The sequence below is a fragment of the Protopterus annectens genome, chromosome 8.part1 (assembly GCF_019279795.1).
Source record: "Protopterus annectens isolate FY-2018-M chromosome 8.part1, PAN1.0, whole genome shotgun sequence".
Taxonomy (NCBI): Eukaryota; Metazoa; Chordata; order Ceratodontiformes; family Protopteridae; genus Protopterus; species Protopterus annectens.
Window position 1 is genome coordinate 502410061 of NC_056742.1, and position 24764 is coordinate 502434824.

Consider the following 24764-nt stretch of genomic DNA (forward strand, 5'->3'; position numbering starts at 1 on the left):
TTTCAAATATTTATATATATTTATTTTATATCCTATACTTCTTTCTTCGTGTATGTGCCTTCCCTTTAGGTTTTAGTCCTAGTGTCATAGTATTTAATCACTGGAGGAGAGATAAATGCTTACTGTTTTACTTTTAACTATTTACAAAGAAAGTGGTGACATTTTATTATTAGATATACATTTACTACTTAACTGAACTTCTGCAATGTGCACTATTCAGCTAATATATCTTATAGCTGTGTATGGCTGGTAATTTGGAGCTTTATTTTAAATATTCACAATTTTACAAGTTAATGCTTCAAAACTGGCTTTTTTACATTGTTCACAACTGGTAGTAACATCCACAAGCAATTTTATGCTTAAAAGTTTCACTTAAATAGAAAATTCATTCCCACTTATATTCTGATGGATTTTGACAACATTTGTGACAAGCTTGAGCTTCTAAAGGCTTCAGTAAGCTCCCAGACTCATGGGAAGCAATTTGTGATGTCTTTCAGGAAATAGGCATTACCTTTGAACCTGTTTCTCTTCACCGAACTCTAACAGCCAATTCGGATACAAGAATGATCGCTTGAACTATGTTTTCATTCACTTAGCAATTATTTTATCTAAAAAGTCTTCAAAGCATATGTTTTACTGTAAATAGTGATTTATTTAATCTGAATTACATTTATATTTAAATAAGAATTACAATATGTTTCTGACAGTGACAGTTTTAAATGCATCTTGTTTCCTCTCTGCTTTAATGGCATTATAGTCCTGCATTTACTCAAAGTAACAAATAATTATTAGGATTAATCAATTTATCTTATTTAGCCTGTTTAGATAAAAATTTCAAGATATGGTATACAGCTAATATTTAACATTATATCTATTAATATCAATGGGCTGAACAACGCCATGAAAAGGAGTAGTGTTAGCAAATATTTAAAGCTACATAAAGCAGATTTTGCATTCATTCAGGAATGACAATTAGTAAAAGAAGATCTAAACAAATTAACTTTTAAGGATTATAAGATTTTGGTAAGTTCAAACTACAGCCACAATAAAAGAGGTGTCCTAATTGTACAGAGAAAATCAATGAGAATTCCAGAAATAGTTGACTCATACTCAAGTAATGATGATATGCTTACTTTAGTCTTACTAAAATCAGATAAAAAGATGAGGACTTTCACAAACACCTACTGGATATCAGGTATTGGGACTAAAACTGTAAAAAAAAAGCATTTAGACACCATAACATTAAAGTCTAAAGGCGAGTTACTATTAGCAGGTGATTTTAATTGTATCTTGTCCTCCACTGATACCACAAGCTCTAAGCCCTTTGAGATGCCCCTGTTGCCAAGCACTTGAACAACTACACAAAAGACAGAAACCTAATTGGCGTTGATGGTATAGAAATAATATCCTCCCTGAAATATCCTCACTAATCTTACAGATTTGGCAAGCGGACCATCATAGACAAAGTCTTTGTAATTAGTTCTTTACTGGCCAAAATTGATAATGTAATGCTGACATCATGACTTATGTCTGACCATAATGCTATCACCTTCAGTGTAACACTTAATACTGACCTCTTAAACTTCTACCAAAGACTAATAACAGTACAATGATTTAAAGAATGGTTTATAGATCAAATAAAGCTTTACCTAGATGCCAATAATAATGGAGAGGTTTCAAATATTATCCTATGGGACACTTTAAAGGTAGTCTTACATGGTAAAATCAAAAGTTGGTATATAAAAAGAAAACAGTGTGATAAAAAAAACTGGTAGACATACAGAAAGAATTTGATGAACTAAAACTAAAACTTACAGCAAATGGCAAATCTGCATTAGCTGACATGTAAACTGAACAACGAATATCAGGAAATCATGTAGCATAAAATATCAGTAAATCTGGAAAATCAGATTACAATCCTACTCAATTAATCTCAAGAGTATCCACAGGATTGTGATTAGATCTAAACATTTGAATGAAAAAGTCATATAAAAAATAATATATACTAGAAATAATCAGACTATCAAAGTTACAGATCTAAAAATATCTTATTATGTTATAAAAACCATTATGAGAATATTCACAATAATAACTCATCTACATGTGATAAAAGTATAAATACATTTCTTGCTAATAATATTCAAAAGAAGCTATCCAAGCACAATATTAATAACATAGATAAACCATTTTCCTTTAAAGAATTAAAAGAACAAATAAAAATCTTAAGACAAAAAAGGTACCAGGGTTGGATGGTCTAATTCTGGAATTTTACAAACTCTTACCTGTGGACATCTTGAAAATCTTACTCAATACATTCCAACATGTTAAAACTGCAACAAATGTCCCTTCCTCATGGAAATATTCTATCATCTCTCCCATCTTAAAACCAAATAAAAGGTTCAACCCTTGCACATGACACAGGCTAATTTCTTTGCTTAACATTGATTACAAGATATTCATATCCATCTTATATCTTAGTAGGCAGATTAAATAATATTCTTCCCAGTGTTAATTCATAAAGACCAAACTGGGTTTATCAAAAACAGAAAGGTACAAGACAATGTAATTAGATTACTTTCCTTAATAGACTTAGCAAACAAGAAAAAAATGAGCTTTCTATTTTAAGCCTTGATATAGATAAAGCCTTCGATTCCCTAAGTTGGCCATATCTGTTTAAAGCTCTGCAAAAATAAAATTTCTCCCTAAACTTTATAGGATTAATTAAAAAACTATATGAAAAGTCTATAACCTATGCTAAGATTGGATCTTACCTATCTAGCCCATTTGAAATATTAAGAGGTACTAAGCAGGCGTGCCCTGTCTCTCAATTACTCTTTGCCCTGGCTATTGAGCCTCTTGCAAATTATGTTAGAAATAATGATAGCGTTAAAGGATATAAAGTGTCAGACAAATTATCCTCCAAGATACAACTGTTTGCTAATGACCTACTAATAACTTCTAATGATATTGAAAATTCAATAGATCACCTATTACATAAACTAGACTTCTTTGCAAACATCTCTGGTCTAAAATTCAATCACAACAAAACTCAGGCACTTCTAGTGAATACAAATGTTACTATGAAACTTAGATCAAAAAAGAGACATAAACTGGGAGGGCATGCATATTAAATATTTAGGTATCATTATTAAATCTAATTATAAAAAAAATCACTCGCATCTAATTATGAACAACTAATAAACTCAATTACAAGTCTGATTGATAGCTGGAACAGACTCTTCTTCACATGTGAAGACAGACTAACTTTAATCAAATGAAAACTGTTGCCTAAAATCTTATTCATTGGCCAAGCTTTAATAAATCCCCACCTGCCAAAATTAAACAGAAAATTAACAATATATTACTCAACTTTCTTTGGTATCCCAAAAAAAAAAAAAGGAATTTCTCTTCTTTGGCACACCAGAAGCTGGAATGAATGAGGTATAGGGTTTTCAAATATTGATTTTTATTTAAACTCTGCATTTATTAACATAGTGTTGCTTATTATACATCATACTGGAAATCAGTACATGAAACCTTACTTCTTAATAGTAATAGGACATTGCTTGAACCATATACTCAAATACATACAAATATCTTTATAAGGATTTTATAAATATACATTCAAAGTGAAAGGTCAAAACTTGTTCTTACACCTCTTACAAACCAAATATTGTTGTTGTTTAAAAAGCTTATGTTTTCTAATCAATTAATTAAGAATTTAACAATAATTATGTTTCCTATTGTCTACACAAATGAATGTTTGATATATTTTGATACTCAGAAGATATTAGAATTTAAGAAAGGTGACCTATTATATTGGAATCATTTTTTTTTCTCAGCTAATAAAATAAGTTCTGCAGACTATCTGATCAGCAGATATAGTTTGCAAAATTGTAATTGGCTGGACATCTAAACTTGTAAGGAATTTATACATACTAAGCTCATACCCTCATTAGAGGCATACAATAAGAACAACTTAAAAATCTTGGACTTTATCTCAACAGTTATTAATAGCTCACCCAAGAACACATCGTACATATCTGTTGTTTATAAAATTCTCAGAAATGACTTTAGCAAAACAGATGTTTCTTTTTGGAGTTATTCAAGTGAAGTTAATAAACAAGTATTCTCAGAAAAAGATAAAAACTTTGTTTACAGTCAGCAAAGGAATATACATCTTCCCTGTTCTGGCATGTATGCACATGGAAATTTTTACATAGATGTTTTTTCACCCCACATAGACTAGCAATAATTTACAATAAAGTTGAAGTGAAATGCAGGAGATGTGGACACCTGATGCTGACTGGATACATATGGTTTTTAAATGCAAAATAATTTCCCCATTTTGGTTAGACTTTAGATATCTTTGTAAAGCTCTATGGAATGACAACTGCATAATTTCTGACTCCTTTATCCTTTTCAGTGTTCCTGTTCCTGAAGTCATTCCTAAAAACGAACATTTTTATTATGGTCTATCCTCTCTGAAGCAAGAAAAAATTTTACTAAAAATTGGAAATCCCAATCTACTCCTGTCTTTAAAACTGTGTTTATTCTTCTTATGAAATTTATAAGCATGGGAATGCTACTCTAAATGCAAGAACTAACAACATAACTCATTTGATTGCTTGGACAAAATTGTCTAATCTTTTAGAGAAATATTAAGTGTTTTCCTATGTATGTTGCTTTTTTAACTGTTATGGACATTGTATATGGTTTATTTGTTTTTATGTTATATTATAAAATGAATAAAAACATTTTGAAAAAAAGAAATATTTGTGATAGGTATCATATAGCATGTGAGGTGTAATAGTAGTAGGAGTAGACGTATGGATAGAAAGATGAGGAGCTTATCTGGTGTGTATTAGAAACAAGAATATTAAAGACAGTGATGGAGAAGAGATGCTATATGTATATATAATTATGTTATAGAAAATTATTTTTAAAAATTTAAAAAAATTTAAAAAAATAAAAAAGAATTAGACAGGAATTTGAATAGGTATGTAGAATATGGGATGCTAGAAATGTGTAGCAGAGAGAATGCTGAAAGTAGAAGAAAGAGGACAGCTGTAGAGCTATAACATATATAAAGGAGAAGAAAATTTGAGCGAGAAAAGAGTGTAATAGAAGGGAATCATGGATGTAAACAACTGGAGGCTGAGGAAAAGAGGTATAACTAGATAGGGGGAATTTCAAGGCTAGAGATATGGATAGTATGATTTGAGAAGTGGGTGTTAGTGACAGATATGGGGCAGCAGAATGATATATTACTTGAATAGAAAGTGGAGGAGTTATGCACAGGAAGAGTAGGAGGGTTTTGTGTAGGTATAAAGTTAAGGATAGTGGAGGTGTATGGGGTTTGAAGATAGAGTAGGGGAGTGAAGTGAGCCTGAGCAAAGTGAGGGTGAATGGAGCAGACTGCACCAGCTGAAATGGCAAAGAGGTATGGAAGGGAAGAAAAACACTATCTGTAGACTTCGAGGTGAGCAAGGTAAGAAGTCTTATGTGGTAGAAAGAGTAAAATGTGATGTCACTAGAAAAGCTGTTAGGATAAAGAGCAAGGTATCCAATAATAGCAGAAGGTGCAATGTTACAGAGTCGTAGTAATTATATGGGAGTTAGTAGAAAGAGTTTCAAAGCAGGGGTTTAATCATGTGCAGATGTAGGTAATAGAAAAGCCTGCCTAAAGAGATACTAATTACTGTACGCATACATTTAATTGTGCAACTTCTTTAATGTGATTTGTGGCTGACTCAGTTTTTACGACTGTTACTTGATTTAAGAGAATGACTGCACTTTGGTTTTATATTCGGATGAAGTTGTTATAAACAATAAAGAACACAAGCGCTCAACATCAGTTTTGCCTTTCTTCTTGATTCCATGGCTAGAAAGGTTTGAAGTTTACTGTAGTTTATTATTTTTCTTATGTTTCAGTAAGAAAAACATTGTTATTTACACGTTACAAACAATTAATGCATTGGAAGTTATAGGGGAAGACAGATAGATTTATACTGCAGCAAAGAACAAGTAAGGTAAAGTACGGTACGGTAGGTAAACTGGGGGAGGACGTTTGCAGTGGCAATATAGCGAAGAATAGACAAGAAGGATGGGAGTCAAGAAAAGGCCATGTCTTCCAGTATAAAGAAAATGACCAGGGAACTTGTTAGTTCTAGTGGGAGTGCGTGCTCTCTACAGAAGACCCTGCCATATTTATTACTGAGGAATAGGCTAGCTATGTTAGACATGTCAGTAAATAACATACATTATTAATATGCCACTCTTTTTCATGGTCCTTATCAGTGGCCTTATTAAGGTAAACCTCAGTCTTGGAAGTTGTTTGCTGGACAATGATGGTTTGATGCCATTTCAGTTTAATAGTTGAGAGAAAGAGACAGAAAGGATTTGTCTAAAAGTAAGAATAAGCAGAGGAAAAAACTACAAATTAGATAAAGGCAGGAGGATGTGAGAGTAAAACTAAGTTACAGTGGGTGAAGTGATTATCATTGACATCTCAGAGAAAGAGGTTCTCCAGTTCAATTCTCAGCTGGGGTGCCTTCTATGAGGAGTCTACATGCCCTCCTTGCTTTTGTGTGGGTTTCCTCGGGGTGCTCCAGTTTCCTCCCACATTCCAAAGACATGTGCCTGGAGTGTTTCTCCCCAGGCCTCTGCTGAAAATGGGCTCTGTCCCAGTTGGACTTTCCTGGTAAATAAATGTTAAATAAATAAAATAAATCAATATACAATTAGGTGAGGAACAAAGGGTAAAAATGCATTAACAGTCTGTATTAGATAACTCAGAACTCTGAAATTCCATCTAAAGGACTTAAAGCACAACTAAACTCACAAAATGATTAATAATTTTTAACGCATTTTACATTTGCATACTGTTAAGACTATATTAAGTATTATAAACAAAAAAAAAATAGAACAATAACAGTTCAGGCATCCACCTTAAATAATATAGATGCCTACACAATACTTGTAACAGAGCTTGATATCTTGTTCTGAGTTAGTTGCAAAAAACTATAAAGGACTCAGTTATGCTGGGTATCAGGTAAAAATGACCACTGGAATTAATTAAATTGCCACATAATCAATTAGAGAATGACTATATATAAAACAGAACATACAGCCAACCAGTCCTTGTTTATGGAAATAAAAGGTATAGTCTCATACCAGAATATTCCTATAACACAGATGTCAACATTAGCAAGAATATAGACCAGTTATACCTGTATATTCAGTACAAGCTAATCAATTAGATGAACAAGATACATCAATTTAATGACACGAAAATGCTAAAATATTTTCTATATCTAGTGTGCTCTTGCAGGTTAAGTGACAGTGTTTGGCTGCTATACTCAAGGAACACTCAAAATGCTCAAATTCCTGAACATTGCCACAGCATTAGCACAAACACAGTATCTGTAATGGATTAAGCCATTAGATTAGAGAAAATCACACTAGCCATGATATAACTGCATGAGTTACATCAAAAAGAGACACTAGACGGATGCAAATAGGTAGAAGTGTGTTACAAGTGAAATACTGTGTTGTTAGAAATGTAACAGCGTTATTCAGTTGTCAAAACATGAGAATGTCATAATACAGCCACGGTACAGACAGCAATGACAAAAAAACACTACACAATGGGAGTAGAGAAATAGTAGAAACTTAAAAAGTTGCTGCATAGAAACACTGGAAGACAGGTACAGAAGGGATGCAATCATATTATCACATGTTCAAAACTGTCACAAGAAGGAAGGAAAGGAGGAGAGAGGAAGTGGAGGATGCTGGGAAAAGTGCTCAGGACAGGAAGTACACAGAGCTAACTGCATAGACCAGCCAAAATGGCAAAATGTTGTGGAAGGGAGGAAAAACACTATCTGTAGACTTTGAGGTGAGCAAGGTAAGTAGTGTTATGTGGTAGAAAGAGTGAAAATGTAATGTCACTAGAAAAGCTGTTAGGAGAAAGCACACGGTAACAAATAATACCAGAAGGTGCAACGTTACAGAGTCGTAGTGAAGGCATTCGAAGTTATAGGGGAAGACAGACAGACAGATTTATATTGCAGCAAAGAACAAGTAAGGTAAAGTATGACAAGACAGGTAAAGTGGGGGAGGACCTTTGCAGTGGATATATAGTGTAGAATAGACGAGAAGGATGAGTGCTCAGGAGAAGGCCACATCTTCCAGTGTAAAGAGAATTACCAGGGGAATGTGTTGGTTCTAGTGGGTGTGTGTGTTCCCTACAGAAGTCCCTGCCCTGTTTATATAGACGAGAAGGATGAGACCTCAGAAGAAGGCCATGTCTTCCATTGTAAAGAGAATTACCAGGGGAACGTGTTGGTTCCAGTGGGAGTGTGTGTTCCCTACAGAAGTCCCTGCCCTGTTTATATAGACGAGAAGGATGAAAGCTCAGGAGAAGGCCATGTCTTCCAGTATAAAGAGAATTACCAGGGGAACGTGTTGGTTCTAGTGGGAGTGTGTGTTCCCTACAGAAGTCCCTGCCCTGTTTGAGTGCTCAGGAGAAGGCCACATCTTCCAGTATAAAGAGAATTACCAGGGGAACGTGTTGGTTCTGGTGGGAGTGTGTGTTCCCTACAGAAGTCCCTGCCCTGTTTTTTTACAGAGGAATAGGAAAGCTATGTTAGACATGACATTTAATAACGTGCATTATTAATATACCTCTCTCTTTCGTGGTCCCTATTAGAGTCCTTATTATCGCAAACCTCAGTCTTGGATGTTATTTGCTAGACAACAATGGTTTGATTGATGCCAGTTCAGTGTAATAATAGAAGGAACGAGATAGTCAAAGTACGACAGAGGGGGTTTGGTGCATAGAAACACTGGAAGATGGACACTGAAGGGAGTCAGTTATATTATGACATGTTCAAAATCATGACTAGTAGGAAAGGAGAGTCATATCTGTAAAAATGATGGAACCAACTGAAGAAGGACAGGATATCTAATCCAGAAAAGTACTTTTTACTTTCACAGTAATAATTTATCATTGGTATAGAGGTGTGTGGATATATATTTGTAGCCATAGCCAAAAGACTCCAAAAGTAAAAAATGTATTTTTTTTCCTTTTCTAAAGCAACTATCGCTAAAAGAAAAAGGTCAGTAAGTGAGAGACCCACTGCAACACTCAATAATAACTCCAATACTTGAGGAGAAAGACAGTATACAAAATAGTGGTAGTTTACTTTTGCAGGAAGAAAAATGAATGGCTCTGCACAGAGATAGCACTCAGTCTTTTATGAATGAATGAGCTTAGAAATATCATATTCCAGATTGTTGTTTTCAAAGAGCTGTTGTTTTATCTCCTTCAAAATAGACAGATAGCCATCATAAAATAAAAGAATAAGGTATTTCCTACATAAGTCAAATAAAGGCTGCCTGGCATAGAGTGAATTTACAGAAAGAAAGATAAAGGACAATTACCTAGAGCTTTATTTTTTCCCTAAGTCTCTTACAAGAAAGTAGACTGATTTCTAAAACTATGTTCCTCGTGGCTAATTCAAAGAATAAGGAAAAAGACTTCTTGACTGCTTCCATTAAGCTAGAAAGTACATTAAGTCTGAACTCTTTTAAGCTGGCATATTGAACCCATGCACAAATAAAACTGGTGTAAAGATAAACATTGTTTTCTAGGCATTACATTGATATATTTTATATATGAAATATATGGGCAACTTTGTTGAATAAATTCTGTTTTAAACAAATGCAATATGATACATACAACCTATTTTAATTTTAGCTCATTATTGTACCTACATCAACACTAGTTTGCGTTAATATAATCATTTTAAATAGCAGACGTGCAATGCTTAATAGTATAATTACTATTATGTGGTCCAGGGAAGTAAATAGTGTGGGAAGAAATAGCCAGGGAATTGTTATGGCTAGGCTTGTATAGGCCCTAGGGCTGATAGCCTAGTACCAACCTATGAACCTATAATAAAGTGTACTTTGTACAAAGACATCGTGGTGTTTGGTACCTGAGAGGAATAGGGTTAGAAAGAAGGTAAGGAAAATGTTGAACCCAATTTATTTTTCTATTATCTTGTTATTACTATTTTGGTAATGTCCTAGGGGACTTGGGACATAATCAATGCTAAATGGATTTACCTTTCATGTGACTATTCTGCAATAATTTCCTCTCTCACTCTCAGTGTATAACTACCTGATTTTGAGTAAGTCACTTAACCAGGCATTCATTCCTCCTAGTTTGCTCCTGAAAAAGAGACATTTTGTCTAGTGGGTTTATCCAGTCAACAAAGAGATAAAATTAAAAAAAAATAATAAATGGCTGGTAACATTTCCATGTGTTAAGTGGTTGTACAAAAGCTGAAGCAGTAATGTTCGATCTGCAAAATTATTTTCAGAACTCTATAAATTACAGATCACCTTTGCTAAATGTCAAAGGCCTCAGCAATAAAAAACTGGTCTCTTACAGTCTTTTGTTTGCTTGGAGAATATTGATATGACTGCAATTATTGAAAACCCGTTTAAGATTTGAAATGCATATTCCTTGTACATTCTAGAATTTAACTGCATTCATTTGTGCAGACCCACTGGGATATATGGCAGTATCTCGGTACATTTATAAAAGATCACCTAAAGGCCAGAAGCCAGGATTGCAATTCAAGATTATAAATTGATTGCTATATTGAGTAAGATAAGTGGGAATTAATACAATCTTATATCTGCATATAAAAATCTACTAACCCGCATGTAGGAATCTACTAACCCACATATAGGAATCTACTAACCCGCATATAGGAATCTACTAACCCGCATATAGGAATCTACTAACCCGCATACAGGAATCTACTAACCCGCATATAGGAATCTACTAACCCACATACAGGAATCTACTAACCCGCATACAGGAATCTACTAACCCACATACAGGAATCTACTAAGGCCATCATTGTCCCTCAGAGAGAATCAAAATTTCCTGAAAGTAAAACTCAATAAAAATGCAGTCCTTGTGGGAGATTTGATCTACCCATACAGTTTGTAGATTACTGAACATCAAATAAACAAGACTGAATAATAATTAACTATAAAAACCAAAGCAATTTGGAACAATCAGTAAGAAGTACAGCTACGTATGACAGCGAGACTGTTCAAATTCTAAGAGCTTCCTTCCTTGTCGTCTGGCTTGGATACTTCTAACACCATCTGACGTACAAAGCTGATATAAGTATATTTTTTGCACTTGTTATAACTGTTTCAGTGGTATTTAATAATTAGTGCTTATTCCAAACACTTACTTCCAAACACTTACTCTGGCTGGCTTCATTTGATTTTCCCTTCCTCCTGACCTATTATTGTTGTGTTCTTATAGCTTGGTGGCTTTTGCTTTGCCCGCCTAATAAATTTGTTATTGGGCACTCCTCCCACTCCCATCACATCAGCTCATTCAACTGAGTACAGTGAGACTGTTTGGGAAGGCCCCCCCTCTTAACTTGTTAAACTTGAATTATCTTCTGTTTCCTGCCTTTCTACTTGACAAAAACAATTGCACTCTATTCAGATGCGTTTACTGTATATACTGTATCTATAATGCGCCTTTTCTTATTTAATACTTTATTTTGCTTTTGCTGCAGTTCTTAAAAGTGGTCAACTGCATTTATACCGCCTGTTTTATTACTGCTCGTTAATAGCCTGATTACATCGAGAACACTGTTTTATCAAGTTGTTGTTTTATACTGTTTCTTTTGCTGTTGTGACTGTGATTTTAAACTCTTTAAATTTCAAATACCTCTGCACTTTTTAGCATAGGCTACATTCAGCCTTACAGAATCTAGACTGTCTTGTATTGCTTGAGCACGAAAACCAGCTCTTCAGAGATATTGAAAGATCTGAGGCATCCGTTGCTTCCAACTATATAAGTACCTGTTTTTGCTCTTATATTGCAGTCTTAATTTGTATTTGCATTCTACTGTCTGTTTGAATTGTCAGAACTGTTTTAGGCCACACTTTACTGCACACTGTAGTAGTTCAGCTGTAGCATAGCCCAGTTCCAGGTTTGCTGTTTCTGGATCTGTTTTCTAACCTCTGAGTATCAAATTCAAACCATCTTTGCTGGAGAAGGCCTTTCTGCAACCTTGTGGGAGGAGAGTGTTGTCTGGGTCCCATCTAATCGAGGGTGGTTGGTCTAGAGCTCAGAGTGCATCGTCATTTGCTAGTTTGAGTTAAAAGGGTTATTTCTTGTTTTATATAAGCCCCACATCTGCACTTTCTTGAGTGTAGCACACCATGATGCACTGCCACGTAAAGGTAGTTACCATTGACCATGATGCACTGCCACGTAAAGGTAGTTACCATTGGTGGTTATAGTAGCAAACATTTTGCTTGTTAAATTTTCCCTTAGCACTTTCCTTGTGGTTCTCCAGAGGTTTTTTGTGACTCAGCTCTACTGTCAGATAGAACACTAAGTGTAGCCTCAGAGGTACCAACACACCTTTCACACCTTTCACTAAACATTCCTAATTGTGAAAAATTTACCTAACACTATGGATGTACAATTTCCCATAGTTTCACCAGCCAGCTTGGTCGACAATGCCATCCTGACACATTATAATAACTGCCCTATGTTCACCAACAACTCTCTGCTCCTAAACCACACAAACTCAACATGTCAGAGATGCAACTATATTAAGAACCTTGAATCCATGCTCTTTCACATACCAGTCAGTACATATGACAATGAGTGGGGTCGTCAGCATACACACCTCACCTCCTACTCCATCCAAACCTACTTTACACATACCTACAAATGCAGAGATCCTCACCAGTAACATATCTAAACATTAGAGATCTCACAAACATAAACACAAGCATGCTCCACATAATACTTCCTCTGCAGAACACAATAAACATAATAGCTCACATACCAGTGTCTCACCTGTCAAGCCCTTAAAGCAAAACACAAAACCAAATATATTAGTCATAGATGATGCCATCATGAGACACGCAGATGTCCCTCTCATCAGGCTGGATAAGGAGAAGGTCACGGTCAGTGGTCTGTCAGGTGCCAGGACACAGATGTCCCTCCACCAGGCTGGATAAGGAGAAGGTCACGGTCAGCTGTCTGTCAGGTGCCAGGACACAGATGTCCCTCTCACCAGGCTGGATAAGGAGAAGGTCACGGTCAGCTGTCTATCAGGTGCCAGGATCTGCCATATCACACATGCACTCAAGTTTCTCAACAACAGGTACTGTTATGACTCTGTCATAGTCAATGCTGGTGTGAATGATTTGAGATGTACCTCTCTGGACTATATGAAGGGAGATATGGCTGAGCTCTTGGACGTGTGTCTCAGGCAGATATGTCCCTAGCCTTAAGCAGCTTTTACCTTCACCAAGGATAATACCTCAATACAAACAGAAAATTATTGACTTCAATAATTGGCTTAGTTTCTGGTGTCATTCTAAGGTGAGTCAGTATCTGGCAGCCTGGGGTGACATAATCTACAGACCTCGATGCTTTGCCAGAGATGGTCTTCATCTGTCATGCCTGGGATTTTGGTTACTGGCCAAGGATCTTGCCACCACCATAGTGCCTTTTTTAGACAGTGTCTCAAGGACAAAATTCCTGATGTAAGGACTCCATCTAAGAACAACCTCAACGTTTTGTTGCTAAATGCTATGAGTCTTAACATGAAACTGCATTCACTGGAAGCAGTCCTCACCTTGGAAGACACAGGCATTTGTGCAGTCAAGGTAACCTGGTTCAAGGCAGTTGAAAGCACCCCAGCCATATTGGGTGACACTTCCTTCTACACGTTCAGACCACAGACTGATGGTATAAAAACTAAAGGAAGCAGTGTATCAATATTCATTAAAGATAAATACACTTCCAGATTGGTTAGACAGCATGATTCTCTGGAGATACTTCAGGTGCAATTAACTGTTGGCAGGACACCTATTCAAGTCATTGGCAGCTACTGGATCCCCTCCATGAATCAGGACACCCACTCTGCATATTTGGATCTACTTGAATCTATCAAAATACATCTGAACACCATTGTTTTGGACAACTTTAACTACCCTTCCATTGACAGGGGTAATTACTCATGCACAAACTCACTTGCCCAAAGGTTCTTTGACTTCATTAACTCCTCTGCCCTGGACCAGCTAGTTGACAACCTCACAAGGGGTGTCAACATTCTGGATCTGGTGCTTACCAATATGGGGGAACCACTGTAGCACCATCATTGTGAGGTATTCCCTGGTGAGAGCTGACCATAAATCAGTCTCATTCAAAGTTACTATCACACCTGAACCCCCCCAGCACCAACTAAACTAAAAAGCTTCTCCAAAGCAGAATATAACCTCTTATGGGATGGTATAAATAGCTTCACTGCACATCCCCCCTCAGATGGAACTGGCACCTATGCCAAGTCCTACACAAATGCTTTATACAAACACCTGAACAACTTCATTGACTCAGCTGTACCTGATAGGACCAAAAAAAGCTCCTCAAGGAAGAGCAAACCTATCTGGTGTACAGCCGCCATTAACAGGCTTTACAATAAGAGCAACAAACTGCTGTCTAAGAGTAAGAGGGAGCACTAAACAGGAAACACTCCCACCTCAGCTTAAATAAGCAAATAAGACTTCTTGTGAAGTCCTTCAAAGCTAACTATTAATCCATATTAGCTTCCTCAACTAAGGACAACCATAAGGCATTCTTTAGTTACATCTGTAACCCAAAAGGGAAGGCTCAGATTTGTGTTAAACTGGTAGTTAATGATACCACATATACCAACCCTGTGGACATTTTTAACCTGTTAGCCAACAGGTTCGGTGAAAGCTTCACACCCCTGTCCCTGCAACACTTACCCAAGACATTCCTACCACCTGATCTCTACCTTGTATCTCTATATATATATATATAAATAACTGGTGCCAAAGCCATGGCTTTAAACTCAGTGCAAAAAATGTATTATTATCCCTTTTGGTAAGAGTGATGTTCCTGCTAACTACCACATCAATAACAACACTCTAAGTATGCACTCAGGGGTGAGAGACCTGGGCACACAGGTTGACAGCAACCTTACCTTTCATCACCATGTCTCCACGGTGGTAAGAAGGACATTCTGTAGTGCTCATCTCATAAGTAAGAGCCTCCAGAAAAAAAGAAGCTATAACCTCCCTGCACTCTTCCCTCATCAGGTCAATAATTGAGCACAATGCCCCTTTTGGTTCATACATTTCCTAGCACCTGCAGCAATTGGAGAGACCATAAAGATTCCTCACAAGGGAAATTCAAGGTCTTCAGCATCTGTCCTATGAGGATCGTCTGAAATCACTGTCACTTTATTTTGTTTCATACAGACTACTCAGAGGCGATTTCTGCCTTGCATATAAGGCAATCTTTGACCCTGCTTTATTGGAAATGCTGCATATCCATAAGTCAAATGGTACACGGGTTATTAACTCTAATGGCCTTAACCTGGTATGTGACATTGATAGAACCTGCTGGAGGGACAGATTTGTCTCCCAGAGGTTACCACACCTTTGGAACAGACTTCCGCTTCATGTCAAGCAGAGCACCTCATTGGTCCTCTTCAAACACAATCTGCACAATTGGATGAGTAACAGTAAATTCACCCCAAAGGTTCCACCTATGTTCCTCTTAGACAGAGGTGATAGTTTTTGATTGAGGAAATAAGGGTAAAACGTCTCTAGGTTTGTAAGGGCCCAGGGCTATTAGACTAGTAACCTCCTATGATCCTATGATCCTATATTAGATGTCATTGGAACAAACAGTATGAACTACAACCAGGAATGGCAGCATATTAGATGTCATACTGACACATTTTGAACCTTTCCAAGTATCACTGATGGATATTCACCATTCCAAATCTGTGGAATAAGTTTCTCCTTATAATAAGAACAATTGAGTTAATAACTTCTTCCAAACAAAACCATAAGTAATAAACCTAAAATGACATTGTTTATGAGGAAACTGTAATAAATGAGGTGCATTTGATTAATTCTGACCTTGAGAGTGAAGTGAGCACAAACTGTAAGCAGTATCTTATCATTATAGTTATCATATCAGGGGGAAGAAATGATGTCTTAAAAGAAAAAAGATGTCTTGATGTTATACATTTCTTAATCATGAGAGAAATGAAAAAAGAACTGAAGATCTTTTTATGTTATAGAAGCAATTTCCATTAACCTTCAATTCCTTTCTCATTTCTGTGCATATTTTACATAAAAGATGGTGATTTAAGTTTTTTTTTGAACTTTAAGTATGAAGTGGAACTGTTACTTTTTGATGGTGTTCATTTCACTTGGTACAGCCACTCCTAGATATTATCACAGGGTCTGAAGCTAGTGTGTGCCTGCTTAGTTTACAGTGTTATATAGTCACTGTATTTGGACAAGGCATGTAATGTAGGATTGGTGTTATATCATATCATCAGTATAGTCACTGTATTTGGACAAGCCATGTGATGTAGCATCACTGTTGTACCCCATTGTCAGTTCAGTCATTGTATTTGGACAAATCACGTGATATAGAATCAGTTTTATTCCACATTGTCAGTGTAGTCACTGTATTTGTGACACAGGATGGCTAGCATAACAAGATATCAAATAGCAAGTGTCAGTCATGTACTATAAAAGATATAACCCTGCCCCTTTTAATAACAACATGCTTAAGAACATCTGAGAGAGGTATAAAATACAACATAAAATACAGAGAAGAAAGATTTATGACAAAAACAAACTCTAAGTGTTCTATAAAGAAACAAGAAGCCTGAGTATATTAGGAATATAAAACAGGAATTGAAACTAGGACGAGGCAATATAAATAGCAGTAATATATGCATTGCTCAGAAAAGTGCAGCTTACTTTTCACTAGAAGCCACATTTACATATATAGTGTATTTGGTTCATAAAAGTACAGTACTGCATTCGATTTTGTAATTATTTGGTCATTTGTAAACTGTAAACATTCCCTCATCAAACAGTGCCATGTTTTAATTGAGTATCAAAGGACAGATAGCAATCTTTATGTAGAAAACTGTATTTGTATATAGTGTACGTATGTGTGTGCATATGTCTGCATGTTTGTGTGTGTGTGTGTGTGTGTGTGTGTGTGTGTGTGTGTGTGTGTGTGTGTGTGTGTGTCTGCATTTTTGTGCATTTGTGTGCGTGTGTGTGTGAGCGTGGTCTGCATGCATACCTCATTCAATATATAGCTTTGGCATAATACTAGACATGTTGTACTTTCTATTTTTAGGGTCACTGATTCTACAGGCCATAACTATGGACTCTTAACTCCAGGAATCTACTCAGCAGGAATCTACAAGATGAGATTTGAAACTGGAGAATACTGGAGAAGGCAAGGTCGGACCACTTTATATCCTTTCATTGAGGTAAGAACAATAAATAATTAGAATTTGTCTTACAAAATAATGTTCTGTTCATGAACTAGAAATGTTATGGATTTATATGCACATCTGATAGTATTTGTTATCCTCCTGTTAACAGAATTGAGTCTTTTTCTTCAGATAAACTAAAATACATGTAAACTTGTATAAACCTATTGATATGAAAGGATCCCCATAGCCTGTTATATAATCTGATACCCTTCACTTCCAATAAACCCATATGCATATAAAGTTGTATAAATCTAACATCATGAAAGGTTCCCCATAGTTTATTTTGTAGTCTGAAACTATTCATTAGCAGTAAGAAGGTACAGTGTTGCTCCATAGTACCTCCTGCTATTTCTGCTTCCAGCACAGACTGAGTAATGCGACTGACTAAACGTTCTGCACCACTTAGATACCTCTATGCTTTGTGGAGGGACACTGTAAGATGATAAGTCCCTTTTCCTCACTATGTAGAGGTTCTGCTCAGGGAACATCCTGCAGTACGTGAGGCTTTGCAACGCCTAGAATGTGGTGTCTTTTTGATGTTTTAGCTGAGGCATTCTTACTTTTGAGGAAGCAACTTTCATGCACTTTCTCTTTCATGCTTAATATACGTGACAAAGAGGCCAAAGCAGTGTGACTTGGTCCATCTGTACTAAAGGATTGCATTAATCCTTGGCAGCTTTATGGAAAGGCTGTTAATTAAAAGTAATAAAAATGTGTCAGCTAAAACTGTTCCTTGATGTGCACCAATTTTAAGTAGGCTAATATTAAAGTCTTGTAATAAATGTGTCGGAAAACACACATTTCAGGAAAATGCTGGAACAGTGTTGAAAAACTGAATATTGGAAAACAACCTATAAACTATTGCATGATTAAAATCCTTTTACTGCTGTCTTATCTTGACAATGTAGGCATCACTACATGAATATGCATTATGTTTAACTCGTGTCTTATTTTCATGGCATTTTATAAGTGCTTCATAGGGATTCTTTATCATACTGCTGCAATGTACAATCTATGCATTTGAACCCTGGCTTGCCTAACTGATACAATTTATAGTAGTGCATTATCAAGTGAAGCCACAAAAGAACTTACAATAAACGTGTCAGAAAACACACATTTCAAGGGAATGTTTGAACACTGTAGAAGACTGAAAAATGAACATTGATGACAAGTATACAGCAATCAGGGGATCAAGACCCTCTTCCTACCATATGGACAATGTAGACAGCAATGCCAAACTGTTATATGCAGATATTATATTTAGGTGTATTACAATATGTGCATTGTAAGTGATTAGTAATTGATGTGCATTGTTTTGAAAACTTTTACAACATGAATCTCCATGAATTTTCACTACTGCCTTCCAAAATGATACTATCTGGACTGGTACATTATTGTGTGAAGCCAGAGGCACACTTACATTAAAAAGGATTAAAAAACACTTATTTCAAGGGAAAGATGCAACATTGAGGAAGACAGAAAATTGAACATAATAAGGGGATCAAAACCCTCTCCCAACTGTACTGACGATGTATACAGCAGAAAGGACAATAAAAGATGAGAAGATAAGAAATGAGAAGGATGGAGGTGTGTGAAGTAAATGGACTTCAATGGCTATGAACCCATGACCTTCACACTGATATGATACATAACAGTGCATTACCAAGAACAGCCACTGAAGCTGTTTGAGTGTAAGATGTCATTAAGAAGACAGACATCTGAGATATATAGCACATTTGTAAAGTCAACACCAGTGTAAAACAGCCATTCATTTAACTGCATTGGTTATGTGTGTGTTGTGTTTATTTCTGGGATTGTAGGCATTTGGAAACAGGAATATCAAGCCAAGATTTAAAGGAGAACACAGACAGTAGCACACAAGGTGAATTAAGAAGGAATATGCTGGGTGGAGGTAGGTTGGGACCATATCTCACAACTTCTTAACTCAACAGTGCTGGGCAATGCCATATTTACATTTTGATAGATGGATCCAAACTCCATGACAGAATAAATGCGCTAATGGTAGAATGTTTCATTCCAGGGAAAAGGAATGTGTGATTTGTAAGACAAGATGATTATACATTCCTGGCTTTGAAACCATCCCTGTGTCACTCACATTTTCTAAAACAGAGCATTGGCAAAGTATGCTTCAGTATCAGACATAGGGAAAGTGTTGGAAAAACACATACCAGAGAACAGGAATATAGGATAACTATAAAGAAAAGCACACCTGAATGTATTTTTGAACCCTTGCCTTTGCCGCTTGTATTTAGAGAGCCAAAGTATTATGCAGGTATGCCAATGAAGCACTCAGGCAAGTATGTTAAAAAACATAAAATAAAATATTACAAGGGAATGGAATACTATTGTGTGATGAAAATGTCATGTTATAAAACATATCCCACCCTCAAGGGATTAGAACCCAGCACCCAATGCAATGAGTTCAGATTCATCATATCATGAATCCACTGGGCCCTACAGGCTTTCAGAGCAAAATAACAACTTTACTGTATTTCTGACTCACACCTACACTAAGCTCATTTGTCTGACTGATGGCAAGATCCTAGCACATTCAAAAGATTATTTTTTCATTTTTGCCATCAGATGCGTATTATTATTTCCCTGTGTTTATAGGTGAAGAGCAACATTGTGCGATGTATAAACAGAGAGAGATGATTTTAATATATGTAACCCCTTTTGGGCATGCATATGGTGTGTATTTTTTGACCAGATTAAAGGTTGGAAATAGGAGTATAAGACAGAGCTGAAAAGGGGAACAAGCAAAGGGCAGAACACAAGGTGAGGAAATAAGGTATGAACAGGATGGGGGTGAGACTGGAACATACCTATCAATTTCTTAGCCGAGTAGTACTGGTGAATTACAGTTATATTCTTAACCATTTACTGACTGGAATCCTCAATGATTTGTGAGAACCAGTCACTATTTATCATGAACTATAAGAACCAATCATGTGCACTTTTATTAAAGGTCTGTGAAGCTGAGAGGTATTATTGGGAGTATTTTTTGAGGGGGAGAGTTAGGGGAGAAAGTCAGGGAAGTGAAAGGTTGTTAAGAGGTGGAGTCTAGGTCACAAGGGAAGACAGATATGACCTAAGGGATGTGGAGTAACACAATGGGGGGACACAATGGTGAAGGAGACATCAGACAAACAGAAGGAAGACAATGGTAAAGTGAGGATTATGTAACATATAGAGGAGATTTTAGATAAAAGGGTGAGGAACATCATGTTTAAGGATAGAACTGGGTGTTTGGAGATGCAGTCATTGCCATCATTGACTTATTGAAAGATTGCTCCTTACTTTGGGAATCATCACCATTGGCTCCTGCCTTGGGACCTGGAGACGGTTTTGCACAGGGATGTCACTCAATGAGTCACCAGAGCATAGTCTCTGTATGGCCATTGTGTGCATCAAACTTCATGTCCAGGACCTCTCCCACAAGCTTTGCCATTTCCTGTCAGGTGACATAATTGTCACCCCACTTACACTGCTACCAGTAGGTACCAGTTTACCAGCCTCTGGGGCAGAGCTACCTGAAACTGGAGGTGCAGGAAGGACAGGAGCTGAGGAGGTAACTCTGGCAGGCTGGGAACCAGATTTGCTTGGTACCCCTGGTGGTGGTGGTGGTTGCACTGCTACTGCCACCTGTGAGGGATGACAGAATGTGCTGGTGTGGTCAGTCCAGTACTCTGTGTTCTTGCATATAATACTAGCAGTAGAAGAGACATATCAATAATGAAAAAAAAGAAAACAGAAATAAAAGAGAAAGGATAGAGACAAAGAGGGAGGGTGAAGAGATATAAATAATGATATTGCATTTTAATTATTTTTTCATACTCATAAAATTCAGTGAAGGAAATTAAGCCTTTAATAACAGAACCTACACAGTTATTTTAACTACTGTATTTACAATGTTATTAGTTTAACTACATTGATAGTTAAAATTATGCTGCGACAACAGTATGTTTTTGGTGGGAGGGGTTGAAGCCGTAGTCATTCTAAGAATCTGGTGGATTGGCGTTACATACGGTTAGCTCCTTATTCAGGTTTAATTTCTGCAAGACTTTTGGGTTTCCAATACCATGATGGGAATGGACCCCATTCCTAAGTCAAAGCCTGATTAAAGTTCTTGAAATTACTACTGCTTCAGTCATTGATGTTAGGCAGAAGTGTTCTTCCCAGGACCCGCAATGTGCCCAAAATTTAATCCTTCTGCGATTCATACAGCATTACATATATTGGTAACATATCTAAATAACACTGTAGAGTCTTTTTTATTAGACTCATTGGTCCTACTACTGTTGGAACTGTCTGGGTATCCTTCTTCAATATTGCCCTCATTTCTGCCTGCAAATCCTGATATTTTATGACTTTGTGTCTCTCAGTACATAAGACACTGTAGTCACTAGGTGTAGCAATTTCAGTGATTAATGCTACTTTACTAATATATCTGGTTTTCTTGCATCTATTTTTTTAAACTGTTGGTCATGGGTGATCCCATGTGATACAAGCTTCACAATTCTCTATAATGCTTTGTGGATCATGTTTCCAATGTTTCTCGGCTACTTCAATATTATAATGATTGCACAATCCCCAATGCAACAGTCTTGCCACATTATTATGTATTTAAGTATTTAGTCCTTCTGCCGTTACTGTATCTTACTCAGCAACAAAATGTACAAATGTTTCCAATTCTGTTTTACATAACTTGCATTTGTCTGTTTCTCCCACATGTTCAATGGACTTTGTGAACCAATATGTATGCAGTCCAGTATCATGGGCTACCAATATTAACCTTTCATCTTTTTGCTTAAATTCACCTCTCCTTAACCATTCCTTCATTCAGTCCTGATCAACATGAGGCTGTTGCAAGAATTTGCTGTTTTTGCAACTATATTTATGCATATTCAACATTTCTTGCCTTTTCATCTGATCCTTTACCTTATAAAATTCCTTCTTTTGTGTTTTAGCACATTCATTTGCTGCCTGATTTTTATCTATTTCTGGTTTGATCTCTCCCACTTCACACTGATATGCTTCTGCTAAAGTAAGCAGGGAAGTTATCTTAGACTTAAGTCTACTCGTGTTTTTAAACTTTCACTATGTTTGGATATTGTGAGGTCAGCAAATATATATGCAGTCCTATGACTGGGTGTTTATAAATATAATCAGTTTTGAAGAGGCCCATACCTTCTTCAGAAGAGGGAACACATAATCTTGGTATGCACTGATCTTTATAAATCATTTGAAGCATTTTTTTTTGGTTTAACCTGTCTACTGACTTCAAAACTGTAAGTTAGGACAGGAAGAGCAAACTGATTTATTGCCTGGACTTTGTTCCTAGATGTCAAAGCTGTCTCCGGTATTAATTTAAGTCTTCTAAAATATTCTTTACTAAATTTTATTCGCATTTGTTCATGTTTTATTGTTGATCCTTCATCAGTTCCCAAATATTTATGTACTCCCTCTTGCTCAAGTTCTTTATATCACATTCCTGTTCCAAACTGATGTTTTCTTGGTGCAGCAGCTTTCCTGCTTTAAAGGTCGCTTTTACACATTTACCAAGGCCAAATGACTTTCTTATATCATTTGAGAAAGTTTTGACCAGCTCTAGTTGTGTTTTCAGTTCCTCGTCTGATGAGGTATATAGTTTTAAATCATCCACAAAAAGAAGATGAGATTACACTTTGTTGTTTTCTGGGATCCTAATTGTAGCCATAACCTAATCTGTGAAGTAGGCTTAATAGATGCAAGCCAAAAGAGCATTGACGGCAAATAGTCACCCTGGAATATCCCCTTTGAATTTTTATCCCTGGTAATAATTTGTCCTTTATCATGGCTTAACTGCAAAGTGGTTTGCTACTGTTTCATGGTTGTTATAATATAGTCAAACAGTGTAGAGTGTATCCTATACATTTGTAAGCAATTTTTTTTTCCATGAATCTGGGATGCTATCAAATGCTCTTTTTGTATTCTATCTATGGCACATGTAAGTGCTTCCCCTTTTAACAGTTCTCCAGTATGACTTTATTTAAGAAAAAATGATCCTTTGTTCCATATGACTTTCTTTTATTGTCCTATTGTTCTATTGCCATGATTGAGTTTTCTTCTAAATGACTATAAACTCTGTCTGCATCAATTCCAGTCTATAGTTTATGTCATCGGAAGGGAAGTTATTGGTCTATAGTTTTTAGGGTAGCTTGCAGGTTCTCTCTTAAGCATGAGTGTTGTTCTACATATTGTTAATTAGGTTGGCATCTTTTCAGAGTGTACATATAAACAGTTCTTACTCATAGCTAAATCTTCATGTATCACTGTTAATATTTTAGCCAGAAGTTATGTACTGCATCTGGGCTGGGTTTTTCCAGTTAGGAGCCTTTTCTTAATTCTAGTTCAGTTTTTCTGGCCATTACATCATCCCATTTCATATCCTGCACTTTTAAACTTCTTATTCTTTCTTTTACTTCTTCTATCATTTAGCATCTTTGTTATGTTCCACAGGATCTTCATAGATACTTCTCCAAAATGTGTCTATTTCTTCATTTTTGGTGGTCTTTCAATTCCTTTTATCATGTTTCCCAATTCTCTATAAAACATTTTTGGGTCATCAATAAATGCTTATTTTGTACTTTTCCTTTATCTTTATCTGCGTATCTTCTAAGTTTTTCTGCCTTTGCTGATATTTTAGTTTATTATTTGTGATACTGCGTGATAGATCCTGATCCGTTCTAATACTGCATGTTGCTTTTATCACCTCTATCTTTCTATTTTTTTTGATCTGCTCCCTCTTCTGTACTCTTCTAACACTGACTGTTCTTGTCTTACTTGTGTTATAGTTTTCTCTTTTCGAAATGTCCATGATGGTATTTGTTTTCTCCCCTTCCTTTCCCTTACTGCCATGTCTTTTTGTGTTAAAACTTTATCTGCTATTAATTTAGTTGCACAGTAATATATCCTATTTATTTATGCTGTATCACACGCGTTTTTGTGAACAGCCCTGATTACTGTTTTCATTTGCTTTATCAAACTTCTAACATTTTTGGTCTTATTGACTTTCTGTAGTCTATTTCTTTCATTGATCTTAATATATCATCCATCTCTATTAAATCAAAATTTTCCTTAGATCATTTTCTTCTAAACTGAGGGCACATTTTATGTTCCCCATTTCCTGTGGGCATTCTACAGAAAGTTCCAGAGCATCTTCTCACTAATCTCAATTCTCACAAATCTTAACTCAGCATTCCTGACCAAACTCGAATCTACCTACAACAAGGTAGCTAGATTTGCTGCCCAACAAACCTACAAATCCCATCACTGTCTCTCTCT

The 24764-nt window shown here is 36.2% G+C and overlaps 1 protein-coding gene across 1 annotated transcript in view; it reads left to right on the forward strand.

Annotated features, from left to right (window-relative positions):
• LOC122810422 (cadherin-1-like) overlaps nucleotides 1–24764 on the forward strand; it is a 656917-nt gene that overhangs the window by 615186 nt on the left and 16967 nt on the right. The window contains exon 10 of the mRNA XM_044082033.1: nucleotides 17276–17411. Within this exon, the coding sequence (XP_043937968.1) occupies nucleotides 17276–17411 (136 nt within the window). The remainder of the gene's footprint in view (nucleotides 1–17275; nucleotides 17412–24764) is intronic.